A 13,843-nucleotide genomic window follows, 5' to 3' on the forward strand; every position below is an offset into this window, starting at 1 on the left:
CACGTGGGGAAGACGTCGTCGATTCCGCCGCCGGCGGGCAGGTTGTAGGCCACCATTGTCGCTGTCGCGCGGCGGGGGAAGGAGTATCATGTCGTAGCTGCCGTCGAGGGACATGAACTCAAGACTCACGAAACGGAGTACCGTCTCGGGCTGGAAAGGTTGCTGGAGACTGCCCATCTGGAGCTTGACAGGAAGCTGTTCGTCAACACGCAGCAGGCCCCTACCTAGCGCGCCAACTGTCGGTGTTTCGAACCCGGGGGGTCCCTGGACCGACGAGTAAATTGTCACCGCGTGCCCCAGCCCAGATGGGTCGGCGTGAGACGGAGCGCGAAGGGGGGAAACCCGCGGCCTTCGTGTTTGTCCCGCGCCCAGGTCGGGTGCGCTTGCAGTAGGGGGTTACAAGCGTCCACGCGGGAGGGAGCGAGCGGCCTTACGCGAGCGCCGTCCCGTCCTTCCCCGCGCGGCCAACCCTCGTAAGAGGGCCCTGGACCTTCCTTTTATAGGCGTAAGGAAAGGATCCAGATGTACAATGGGGGGCGTAGCAGTGTGCTAACGTGTCTAGCGGAGGAGAGCTAGTGCCCTAAGTACATGCCATCGTGGCAGCCAGAGAGGTTTTGGCACCCGGTTCGTGTGGTGTCGTGGCCGTCGGAGGAGCGCTGGAGCCTGGCGGAAGGACAGCTGTCGGGGCTGTCGAGTCCTTGCTGACGTCCTCTTGCTTCCGTAAGGGGGCTGAGAGCCGCCGTCGTCATAGAGCATGCGGGGCGCCATCATTACTTGTTTACCGGAGCGAGCCAGATGGGACGCCGGTCTTGTTCCCCGTAGCCTGAGTCAGCTTGGGGTAGGGTAATGATGGCGCCTCCTGTGACGTGGTCGGTCCGAGCCCTGGGTTGGGCGAGGTGGAGGCTCCTCCGAGGTCGAGGTCAAGTCTGTCTTCCAAGGCCGAGGTCGAGTCCGAGCCCCTGGGTCGGGCGAGGCGGAGACTGTCGGCTGAGGCCAGGGCTGAGTCCGAGCCCTGGGGTCGGGCGAAGCGGAGTTCGTCGTCTTCCGGGGCTGAGCCCGAGTCTGAGCCCTGGGTCGGGCGAGGCGGAGTTCGTCGTCTTCCGGGGCTGAGCCCGAGGTCGGGCGAGGCGGAGTTCGTCGTCTTCCGGGGCTGAGCCCGAGTCCGAGCCCTGGGTCGGGCGAGGCGGAGTTCGTCGTCTTCCGGGGCTGAGCCCGAGTCCGAGCCCTGGGTCGGGCGAGGCGGAGTTCGTCGTCTTCCGGGGCTGAGCCCGAGTCCGAGCCCTGGGGTCGGGCGAGGCGGAGCTTCCTATGGCGCTCGAGGTTGGACTTGGCTGCTGTCAGCCTCACTCTGTCGAGTGGCATAGCAGTCGGAGCGGCGCAGGCGGCGCTGTCCTTTTGTCAGGCCGGTCAGTGGAGCGGCGAAGTGACTACGGTCACTTCGGCTCTGTCGACTGAAGGGCGCGCGTCAGGATAAGGTGTCAATCCACCTTTGCATTAAATGCTCCTGCGATACGGTCGGTCGGCGTGGCGACTTGGCCAAGGTTGCTTCTTGGTGAAGACTGGGCCTCGGGCGAGCCGAAGGTGTGTCCGTTACTGGAGGGGGTCCTCGGGCGAGACGTAAATCCGCCAGGGTCGGCTGCCCTTGCCCGAGGCTGGGCTCGGGCGAGGCGAGATCGCGTCCCTTGAATGGACCGATCCTTGACTTAATCGCACCCATCAGGCCTTTGCAGCTTTGTGCTGATGGAGGTTACCAGCTGAGATTAGGAGTCTTGAGGGTACCCCTAATTATGGTCCCGACACAAACAGACCCATACATACACGGCCATGAACGTGGCGAAGTGTACATATATACTCCGGAATTATAGAACTAGCAAACTAAGGGGGTGTTTGAATGCACTAGAGATAATAGTTAGTGGCTAAAATTAGATAAGGGGGTGTTTGGTTTCTATGGGCTAATTTTTAGTCCCTACATTTTATTCTACTTTAGTTCCAAAATTGCAAAATATAGAAACTAAAACTCTATTTAAGTTTCTATATTTGTCAATTTGTACACTAAAATAGAATAAAATGAAGAGACTAAACATTAGTCCATAGAAACCAAACACCCCCTAAAGACATCCAAACACAATAACAGATAGTTCAGCTATTAGCTATTTTTAGTAAATTAGCTACTAGTTAAGGGGTGTTTGGTTTCTAGGGACTAATATTTAGTCCCTTCATTTTGTTCCATTTTAGTATATAAATTGACAAATATAGAAACTAAAATAGAGTTTTAGTTTCTACATTTGATAATTTTGTAACTAAAGTGGAATAAAATGTAGGAACTAAAAATTAGTCCCTAGAAACCAAACACCCTCTTAGCTAACTATCTGTTAGCTAGCTAATTCTACTAGTATATTTTTAGTTGACTATCTATAAGCTTTAGTGCATTCAAACACTCTCTAAGGAGTAATGTTTTACAGCTATGCAAATGCAAGTACTCTATAGTCGTCTATACGCAAAGACTCAGCCACTCAAGTAGCCGTCTGATGGGTGGGCAGCTGGCACGGGGGGCGGGCGTGTTGACACCATGTCGTCATCGACCTCTCTCCCGGCATATATTTCTGCCGTCGCCCGCCGCTCGTTCTAGCAGCTACCCCTTTTGCCTTTTAAGCTCTACCTCCAGAGCACACGCCAATTTTTCAGTTGCAACCGCCAGTTTTGTTTTTATTATCGTTTCCCTTTTCGGTTAGTTGGCTCGAGTCGGCTCGGACCTCGGTCCACCTGCGCTTGTTCCTCGTCTCGGGCCTGACGATGGTTTCTGATCCACCTTCTTGGGAGCGAATGCTAATTAATTACTTTAGACCAAATTTAATAATATAGCTCACAACGGATTTTATATGTTACATATAGCTAACTAAAAATCGAGTCATACAATAATAAGTTATACATTTAATATTAAACTCATCTCTTTCTCTCATAATTTGTCTTAGTGCTATTTTGAGAATCACAAAATTGAAGGGGATTAGAGAGGCTGAATCCCACCTCTTATTACCACAAAACCAGAAGTAGGGTTTACCCTCTCTAATCTCCTCTAGTTTTGTGGTTACCAAACTAGCCCTTAGAGTTTATGAGCAACCTGATTTCAGATGGCTACTTCCATTCTCTTCGTTTCTCTTTCTTTCGTGTCACCACAAATTTAATATCTTACAAACGTACCTACTTTACATCATGATACTTGCTCTTCGGTCACTGTAATCAAAAGTGCCAGGACTCTGATACGAATTCATTTCTCCCTCTAAAAAAGACAGTATTGATGATGCATATACTCGAGCACGTTTTGTTCGTATTTAGGCGCGTTACCAAGTCAGCACCCTATTTCTACTAGCATCTTTAGGTAGGGTTTTAAATAGCAGGCTAAACCACTACTAGCGGCTATTTAATAATTTTATTTAACAATTTTGTGAATACACACAAAAAAATCTTAACCAAGTGCGTATAAAAACATGTAGAAGTAGAACAACGGAAAGTTCATGAACACAAGCACTCGTATCTTTAGAGAGGGCGTAAAGTTTAGCACACATTGAGAAACTAAACTGCCATTGGATACTAAAGTTTAGCATTTTACTTTTAGTATTTTTTAGCATTTCCATTTAAATCTTCAAGTGCTAAAGTTTAATTAAAAATATAGTGCTAAAATTTAGCATCATGTATCCAAAGAGACCCTTAGCCGTGCCTAAGGGTCGCATGGCAAATACACTTTTTTTTTCTTCGTGGAACACGATAGGTATCAAAATGCTCACATGATGTATGCATGCTTACCCTTATTTTTAAGTGCATTTCTGAAATACTGAATTAGGTAATTAGCAGCTCTTGAGGTCCACAAAACTACCATAAACATGTAGTTTTTAATAGGCATATTGCCTATAACTCAAAATAGCTTTGTTAAGTTGAAAACTTGGACCCATCATAAAAATTTAAACCTAATCCGCTGCTGACCTAGTCTGCACACATACATACACACTCTGCCTGATTGGACGAGTGTCCACCCACGAGGGCAAACAAACAAAAACTCAGATAAAGTCAACATATACGGTGGTCCAAATCGAGATGGTACGGACAACCAATCACTAAGCGACATAGATAGCATTTAGATATATAGGAACATGATTATACCTCAGGGGGACAAGACAGTTTCAATCACGACTATTCCCTACGTACTTACTGTAACGGTCGAAACAGAAACTTAGTTTCCATCAGCAGTTAGTTAAGCAACAGCTAACGTGTGGTTTGTCATCGCCGTAAAGAAATAAAACCAGAGATTTTAGTGTAGTATCTAGCCAGTGCCTTGTGTGACGATATATGCAACTCTCCGTGTCAGGTATAATTTTATTTATACACAGTATTATTTATTTAAGCCACCGTTGATTTTTAAATTCCTGAAAAAGTATTCAGATATCTGGTCTATCGAGATCACAACCGTAATAAGAGGAGTAAAATAATAATCTACCTCGGGTTAACCATATCCGCTTGCATCATGCCAGGCAGGGTCTGTCTGTACGTGTTCACCTTGTTTTTGCACATACTGCTAGGTGCTGGTGATGGTACTTTGTTTTCTACAGCGATGTTAGTTGGCTTAGCCTGATCATTGATAAAAAATAAAGGAAGAAGTCCAAATTACTACAATGACCATATGTTCCATAAATTATTTTTTAGTTCAAATGTATCCCACTCCCGCCTATTTAAGTTGGTTCAATCTACCCTTTAATAACATTTTAATAAAATTCTTCTTTCTTATTTCTTTATATACAAACTGAGTTTTTAGTTCAGTTTTTGTTGGTTAATTAGTAGTTAATGTCATACTTAGCTTACAAAAATATATTATGCTTTTTATAATTATTTTGATAGTTTAGAGCTCAAATAAGATGGCAACTTTAATGGTACAAAACTAAATATAAAATAATGATGAAAAAAATCTTAACCTATTTTTCTAACACAAGTTATGATGTCCTCAATCATCTTAAAAATATAAACTTGAAATTTAATTTGTACACGGATAAACGAAAGACAGATTTTATATTAATCAATACAAACCTTCATGTTTAAAACCATATATAAGTTTTTCAAAATATTGAAATTCAACTTGTGCACGGAAAAAGACAAAATTTATATTAATCACTACAAACCTTCATGTTCACAACCATATATAAGTTTTTTGAAAAATTATAAATACTCCATGTACAGGGAAACATTAAATTTTTTTGGTGGCCTTTTAATTTCCTGTGACATTTGCAGAGGCAACCGAAATTAGCTTATTCTTGACGATCTACTGTTAGGCGCCGAAAATAAGCTAATTTTCGGCAGTTGGCTCCAACCAAAAATATATAAGTTAATTTCAGCGGCTAAGCCACAACCTATAACGATAGACGAAAATTGACCTTATTTACCTGCAGTCTCACCCACACTCGCGCGTGACCTCTACTCTACCTCTTCATTCGTCGCGGCCACGCTCGTGCCAACCACTGCTCGGACTCTTCTAGCCATTGCACTCCATCATAGTCATCACATCTAGTGGCCCTAGCTTGACCACACCTGCCATCGACCCCCGGCAGTCGTTCTTGAACCTCGATCGTCGAGCCCTCGACCCCTAGCACCGCCCTTGACCCCCTCAGCCGGCCCCGGATGCACCTGCTCGTCTCCACACACGTCTAGTGTCAACGTTGTCGCACGCTTGGCACGACATCACATACCCATGTTGTTGTGTGCATACTCGATGTCAGCATCACATCCTCCGACAACGACGAACATGTACGACTAGGCCCCGCAAAAGTTTAACTATTTCAATATTATGTCGGTAGATTATTATTTTAATGTTACGTCAGTAGAGTAATATGTCATATGTTTTGGATCGACACTCTTCACTTGTGTTACACATGTGAGATTTGTCATTCTAGAATTATCTCTTATTTGGATAGCTTCTGAGTGACCGGTATAACATGATATTTATGACGAGCTATGTGGTTTAAACAAATTTTGATGACATAACCTATATTGTTCTCTATTGCACCATATTCATGCGTACAAATGGAGAGCAATAGGGTTATACGGATGACATTTAGTTTAAAACCTATAGGCTCACCATAAATCGGTGTTGTGTCAGTCACACTTAGGAGGATTTAGGATACCTATAGGCAATATAAAACATTATCATTGTATAACTTGTTTTATTTTATAGCCTCAAATATGGATGAAAATCGTCGATGGATATATGGTGATTGAAATAAAAGTCAGGCTCATTTAGCTAAACAGATTGCTAAGACTAACAATTTTATCAATCGTGTCATTTCTTTGTTGTCTGTTGACAAGATCCAGCGTCCGCACAGCAACTATCAAGATGCAAACTTATATGACAAAGTCAAATGAGTAAACACCTATGTCGAAATGATTTCGTGATAGATTATGAAACGATGAGAAATACACAACTGCAGCAATAGAGGAAGATAATAATAGCATGGGCATTGATAGGATGCACGAGACGCTTAAAGATATACAATCAAAGATTAACCTAAACATTGAGAGTGAGTCAACGTTAGAGATTAAGAAGTTTCCCAGGTTTCCCCAAAGCTTCAAAAGAGCCATTACACGAACGCACAAAAGTAACCTTACTCGCTCTTGTGACTAATCACTAGTCCCATGAATATTAAGTCAATTTTTTTCCTCTCCAACAATTATTACATGAGCTTGTGAAATTATTTGGTAAGGTTATTCTTAAGCCTCGTAAGCTACCAAAGACATGTACAATCTAACACACTATTCAAATTGCTTCATATGCATAAAATTCATGTTTGTCAAGATAACTACATGCTTTTATGAAAGTAGCAAAAAAAACAAATGCTTAAAATATAGCAAAACGAGATACGTCAAGTTGTAAGTGATGAAAGTAAAACAGTGACAACCAAGGTTTTCTGGATATATAACAAGGTGCATCGTTACTGCAAGCCGAGCCCCCTAAAAAACACTGATCCAAGTAACCAAGCACAAGCATCAACATTCAGCAAACTCTACACAAACAGCGGATTAGCGCTTCTCAATTCGGCTGAAACATAATTCAACTGACAGTGACGCTTCCACATTTGCATGTTCAAAATGTCCAGAACAACAGTTCATCTGCACAATAATCAGAGACCCATGCATAGGCCCTGAGGGAGCTTTCTTAAGTTAGAACTAGCTAGTTTACAACGAATGGGCTTATTAGGCAACTGCACAGAAGCAAACTATGGAAAACATGACCCAGATCAGGTACTCGACAGTCTCCGTGAAGCCTTGTTGATGGAACCAGATCAGTCGAGTGTGTTTTAACAGTCTAATAAGGCTATAAAGCTACTGTTTTTTTTTTTTTACAAAATGTGTCCTCCGGGATGACACATTCAGTTCAGAGTGCACGATTGATTCTTTGGGATTTGGCCGCTAGCCTTCTCTGATTTGCCTTTCCGCAGCTAAAAAAATGTCATTGCATTTTTCCCCTCCCTACACGGAATTCATTGGGGGAGGGAACCAACTGTCATTGTAGAAATCATTAGCGCACGACCATTGCTTTGTAATCTGGCCATTAGCCTTCTCTGATTTGTTTTTCACAGGTACAAAATGTTATTGCATTTGTTTCCTCCCATACTGAATTCATTGGGGAGGGAACCAATTGCCATTGTAGAAATCATCCAGAGCAGGTGGTGGAAGGTTCACATCGACTTGTGTGTGGTTTCTGGAATTATCAACAGAACCTGCACGGTTTGGTGCTGGGCCTTTATTCAAGTCTTGTTGCTCCGGAAAGTAGTCTGTGACAGCCGTTGTGTCGTCCAGAACAGGAATGTCACCTGTAAGGGTCTTAAAAGCAAACTCGATGCAAGGATCCGACCAGATGTTTCCGAAAACAGATTGAAAGGCCAACCCCGACTGATCAGAACCTGCTTCAGCTGGAGCAACCTGTGGCGGTAAAGCAGGTTCTGCTGCTGCTGCTGCATTGTGGAATCTAACATTTGCTGGAAAGCTTGCAACAGGTGCTCCATTTATTGGCATGGAAACCGATGAAGCCTGAGTTTCAACATTTTTCCAGAAATCTGTACTAAGGGCTCCGCTGTTCTGTTCAGGAGCCCAAGATAAACCACATTGCAACATAGAATTTTCATCATAGTTTGGTAGCAAGTGATTGGTAGTGCTTTCCAGATCAATTTGTATTCTACCCCCAGTGCCTGATTGGCTCAGCTGAGGTTGCTTGGGCAAATTTTCCTCAATTATCTGCATTTGAGTGACACAGCCTACTTGACTTAAATATAAGTGATCATCAGTGTTTTCTTGATTGGCCTGCATTTGATTTGAAATGTCAGCTTTATTAATATGTGGATAACCAGTTGTGTATTCCTTAATAACTTGTACTGGAATGACAGTGTCTGTTAGGCTCGATTGTACTTGATCAGCTATGTATTCCTGATTGGCCTGTTTTTTATTTGAGGTGTTAGCTTTGCTCAGCTGTGAATAACCAGTAGCATATTCCTGAATAACCGGTACTGGAATAACTGTGTCTGTTAGGCTCGACTGTACTTGATTGGCAGTGTTTTCCTCATTGGCCTGAATTTGTCCAGTACTGTCGGTATTGCTTGGCTTTGAGTGGGCTGTGCATTCTTCAATATCCCTTAATGAAATAACAGTGTCATCTGGTAGGTTCGACCGAAATTGATTCCCAGTGAACTCCTGATCTGTGTGTATATGATTTATGCCTGGCTGGCTTGGCTCGTCTATAGTGCATTCCTGTGTGGTTCGTTTTGGAATCGAAGAATCTGTGAGCACCGATTGTAACTGATTGCCACTATTCTCCTGGCTTCTGTGTGTAGGATTCAGAGTATCCAATTGGCTTGGTTGTGAATGAATGGTAGTGTTTTCCTGCATAGCCTGCATTCCATTAGCAGTGTCTGCTTGGCTCAACTGTAACTGACTGAAAGTGCTTTCCAGATTACCATGTATCTCATCAACAGAGCCCGATTGGCTTTTGTGTGCCTGATCAATGGCGCTCTCTTCTATAGTCTGTACCTGGTCCACATGATTTATGCTAACCATGGCATCTTCATGTTTGATGCTCACTTCAAGCTGAACCTTCAATGCAGCTAAGCGGGGCGACGCTCGAACAGCAGTCACAGCAGAACTGGTTTTGCGCTTCTTGGATTTGACCTCTGCATTTCGTTCTTTCCTTTTAACAGATTTGGTTTGCCTTGAACCATTACGTGCAGAAACCGGTTGAACACTCACGTGTTCCGAAGTCTCAAGCTTGTTGTCAGACCCTTGAATTGCTTTCAAGTTCTCAGGCTCTGGTAACACAGTATGTTCAGTATCATTTCCATTATATGGAGCAATCAGTTCCCCCAATGGTACCATGATACCATCCGAAGTTAATATTTCACACTGAATACCCTTATCCGCAGTACCAGGCCTCGTGTGTTGTGGTGATGCACTTGCCTGATTCCACAAAATTATGTAATAGTAATCAGTGAAGTAAAGAAAAAACGAGCGTGCAGAAATAAACAAAAAAGAACTCTATTCAATCACCCATAGTTTTGTACATGGTATGTAAATTGACATCATATTAAAAAATCACAAGGCATCTGAACCATGTGATCTTTTTACACCACAGGAGCATCCAAAGTAAAAGCTCCAATTCTTCACAGGTCGCACAAAGAAAAACATGCACTTGCAAGATCCTATTCTCCAAGGGGATAGTGTGTTCACCAGGATATGAGCTGGTTTCATGACGTGGAAGGCATCATGACTACAATATGATTCAACTCCCAAATACCCATTACAAACAGATACGTGAAACTTGAGGTGTGCATAAGAGTTATGCTTCCTAGAATTTGTTTCTCTAATGTTTCTGATGGATGAATATATAGTAGTCAGATAAACAAAAGTTGCAAGGAACTCACATGAGTTTGACTTTCTATTATATGAACTTCGCAGATGGTACTCTTCTTTGGTCTCACGGCGCACTGTCTAATATCTCCAGTTTCAAGATAACGGTGCACATCCTTAAAAGAGCGAAATTCATATCCACTGACTGGATCAATGTAGTACTGCACAGATAAAAAAGAATTAGAGGCCAAAAGAGCCAGTTCACTGAAAAATAAACAAAGCAATGTGAAGCAAAATAAGATCTATGGTAGGGATTCTATAACATAGCAAACATAACTGTATGTAGTATCTGCAGTGGTAGTTAGGTTTCTTTTAAAGTAGACACCATCACTCATAAACTAAAACCTTCATCTAAGTAGCCAAGTAGGGCATTGTTATCATTATGGAACATGAAAGAAAGAAATATTGAAGTTCACATATGTTTTCCTCTCTTTCAAAAGGTAGCCGTTCTGTTATATTAGTAATTTAGTATACAAATTTGAAGTACAAGATATTTTTATTTCTTAATATCCAATTTCTATTTTAAATAAATATTGGTAGTGACTTATATATGTTGTTTCGATGAAGAAAAATAACACGAGGAAAACGGTCATGACAGCATACCACATCCAGAAATGAACCATTCTTCCTTGGCCTGTATTCTTTTCGCCATCCATCAGGCAAACCCTCAACAGCCCTTTTGTCCTTGCTTACAGTCTACAAACAACAGATAAGTGTCAGAGTTCTACCTCTAAAGTACCTAAATAGGTATCCTTTTTTGGGGGGGGAGGGGGGGAGGTTTAGGTTTCCGGTTAGAAACTTGCTTGCCTTGGCTACCAATCTTCCACCACCAAGACCACTCCGTGTTCCAGCAGCCTTGTCATTCTTCATCCATCCATCAGGAGTCTTGATTGGATCCAAGATGAAACAAAAGGCAGTAATTTCTCAAAGTCATTATCACATTGCATTATTAGATCACATGAAAAGGGGTGTTTAGCTACAAATATCCATGCCTTGGCAGCAAGGGTTCCTCTGACAAGGCCACTCCGTGTTCCAAGAGGCATGTCTTCTTTCAGTGACCCATCAGCCAGCCCATTAATGACTGATTGATCCTTGCTTAAAGTCTTGTAATAAAACAAAAGATGACAAGTTTCACAATACTAGTCAAGCTGCACTCCTAAGATAAATAAAAGAGCAAACAAGAAAATAATGGATGCCTTGATGCAGGATCGACACACTTGTTACCCTGCACTGAAATTAAATAAATAGAGGGAGAGGGAGGGTTTAGACCTTTTTTTTGTACCTTAACAGTAGGGCTTCTCCTGACCAGCCCACTCCGTGTTCTAGAAGGCATATCTTCACTCAAACTCCCATTGGGAAGCGTCCGCATGCCTGAATCGTCCTTGGTTACAGCCTAGTATAGAATATGACAGGAAACTCTAACGAACATATAACAGTGCACAAAAAACAAACAAAAATTGAGAAGTTAAAAACTAGCATGCCTTGTCAGCAGAGTTCTGTCTAACAAACTCATTTTGAGTCCTAACAGGTATCTCTTTTTTCATCAATCCATCAGGAGACTCCTTCAAGACTGCTTCGTCATTTATTATAGCCTAGCATGTAGGATACAGAAGTGTCAAATCCTAACATACTTGTCATGGTGCAGTCAATAATTTTGTGGTGGCTTAATACTGATTCAGAAACTTTTTTACCTCGACAATAGGAGGGCTACATCTTACATGGTCACTTTGTGACCTCGAACATGAACCATCACTGGAATCCACAAAGCTCTTTATCCTTAAAAGGCCACTTCGAGTTCTAGAACTCGAAACACCACTGGAATCCAGTAAGCCCTTTAATCTTAGAAGCCCACTTCGTGTTCTAGAGCATGAACTGTTGCCAGAATCCATAATGCAGTTTACCCTGAGAAGCCCACCCTGAGTTTTAGGACATTGTCTCCCATCGCTGTGCATAACACTGCTCTTCCAAGCTACTTCAATTCACAACGACCTGCTCAAGTCCACCAAAACAACAAATGTTCTAAAAGCTGCATATATAAATATATATTATTCATCAATTCATGGAAATAGTTGCAGTTAGTAACGACGAATGGGTGATAATGTTCCCAGATCCTCGACAAGAGAAAGTTGGAGTAAACCAGAGGGCAGATATTCACCATTTGTTGCCGTACGAGTGGTTGAGGCTGTCGTGTGCTTTCAATGTTTGTGATCATAAAATTTTCTACAGCGTCAATTTTCTCACAAAAGTTTGGGACTGCTCTAGGTTCCAGCTTCGGCGTGGAGCTGTAGTTTATAATGTAAATTTAAATAGTTTAAAAAATATTTTAAATCTAAATAATAAACAAAATGACTTTTTCTAAAGGTTCATAACTCCAGCTCCACGATTTTCTATAGCAACTAATGACCTGCTCCAAAAACTCCACCAAATTTTCTGGAGCTGGAGCAGCCCAAACACCCCTAAATATCATGTTAGTGTTTTTTACAAGTAAACTTTGGTAGGATTTAAGTAAAATCTATGGAGAGTCATATACCACCAAGGGAATAAATGTGGCAGCAGAAGTGTTTACAGAATGGCCATTAGGCAAAACAAAAGCCAATGCCTTTTGGTCAGGTGGGCTTAAACCTTAAAGCCGGCCTGAAGGCAGAATTTCGCCTTAGGAACCGGATGATGCTCACCTGATCTCCCTTCATCCATCCATAGCTCAGCCCACGAGACCACTGGCTATTTATACTTTTCTATAAACCCTAAAAACCGGACACCTCCAAACCCGAATTTCACCCAGACAGCAAATCACATACTAATAGTCCACTAGGCACCGGTAGCTTAGTAGGAAGCGACGACTAATATGCAAGCATGCACTAGGTGGAAGCGTGCAAGCAGATATTTTACTCCGTTAGATCTAGATCCAACGATATGTCATATTTAGCACTTAAACCCTTCTACCACCATCTGATGTAGCTTTATAAAAAACCTCTAGAAAACCACAATTGTATCTACCGTTGGATTTAGATTTAACAGACAAAAAAATCTGCTTGCACGCTTCACCTAATATGCATACTAGAGAGCGGTACTCATCTCGACCTAAAGTTACGATTTCCCTCGTGCGCCTCTGCTTACCGCACCGAATCGCTGCTCTAGCACCCGGAATTCAATCTTCTTCCAAGCCCATAAATCCACTCCCCAAAGACAAACGCAGCCAGAAGACAGGCCCCAGTTCCCCAAACCACTCTCTCTCCCACTCACATGGACCCCAAATAGAGAGAACACCACGAATCCCCCACGCCAAATTGCCCGACCGAACCAGACCAAATTTCCCGGAGTCCACCGAGTCACATGATCCCATCGCGTCCCCGCGTACCGGAACGCCCGCTCCACCCGCCACCCGAGCCCCGGAGGATGGAGGTGGAGGGAAGTAGTAGAGGGGGCAGAGAGCACGGGTGACTCACCGTCCCATCGGCACGGCGCGGCGGGTGGAGCTCTCGCGGCTGGGGTTAGGGTTCCGGCGGGGTGGGGAGGCGAAGTGGTCGAGCCGACGAGCCGTCGAGATGGCTGAAGACTTTTTTTTTTTTTGGCGTGCAGACTGCAGAGAGAAAGGGAGAGAGACGGGGGAGGGGGACGCTGGACGCCACGCACGCACGCGTCACCTCGTCAGCCGCCTCTACTCGCCTTTCCTCCACTTTACCAAAACAGCATATGTTATATCTATACTATACTTAAAGCACCAGTTTCAACGGTCGTCATACGTCATTTTTTTACAAATAACCCCTCACAGCTATTTCAAATTAATCCGCTGCACGTCTATAGATGTCAAACGACGCCCGACACGGGCTATATGCACGCGGGCCACAACTATGGTACAGGTATGTCATGCCGGCCTGCTAACTGTGTCGGGCCAGCCCGTCGATCCATT

General features: G+C 43.4%; 1 protein-coding gene across 2 annotated transcripts; it reads right to left on the bottom strand.

Annotated features, from left to right (window-relative positions):
- Nucleotides 1-7,041: 7,041 nt before the first annotated feature.
- Nucleotides 7,042-13,636, bottom strand: LOC103652994 (uncharacterized). 2 transcript variants are annotated; one of them, XM_008679972.3, is made up of 9 exons: nt 13,380-13,636; nt 11,625-11,922; nt 11,415-11,525; nt 11,216-11,326; nt 10,926-11,036; nt 10,741-10,818; nt 10,537-10,629; nt 9,948-10,094; nt 7,042-9,483 (listed from the first exon to the last, which is right to left on the bottom strand). In XM_008679972.3, exons 2-9 carry the CDS (start codon nt 11,883-11,885, stop codon nt 7,657-7,659), a joined length of 2,739 nt encoding a protein of 912 aa, XP_008678194.1. In that variant the 5' UTR covers nt 11,886-11,922; nt 13,380-13,636; the 3' UTR covers nt 7,042-7,656. The 2 variants fall into 2 exon arrangements, with proteins under 2 accessions (XP_008678194.1, XP_008678195.1); XM_008679973.4 differs by lacking the exon at nt 13,380-13,636 and adding an exon at nt 12,089-12,211.
- Nucleotides 13,637-13,843: the final 207 nt, after the last annotated feature.

Source organism: Zea mays, chromosome 4 (assembly GCF_902167145.1).
Source record: "Zea mays cultivar B73 chromosome 4, Zm-B73-REFERENCE-NAM-5.0, whole genome shotgun sequence".
NCBI lineage: Eukaryota > Viridiplantae > Streptophyta > Magnoliopsida > Poales > Poaceae > Zea > Zea mays.

Bases quoted from the DNA above. Each gene is read 5' to 3' on its own strand.
- LOC103652994 (XM_008679972.3), bottom strand. From the start codon at position 11,885: ATGCACAGCGATGGGAGACAATGTCCTAAAACTCAGGGTGGGCTTCTC. The intron at 10,819-10,925 runs GCATGGATATTT...GATCCAATCAAG, and splicing joins GAGGAACCCTTGCTGCCAAG to ACTCCTGATGGATGGATGAA. The intron at 10,630-10,740 runs GCAAGCAAGTTT...TGTTGTTTGTAG, and splicing joins GTGGAAGATTGGTAGCCAAG to ACTGTAAGCAAGGACAAAAG.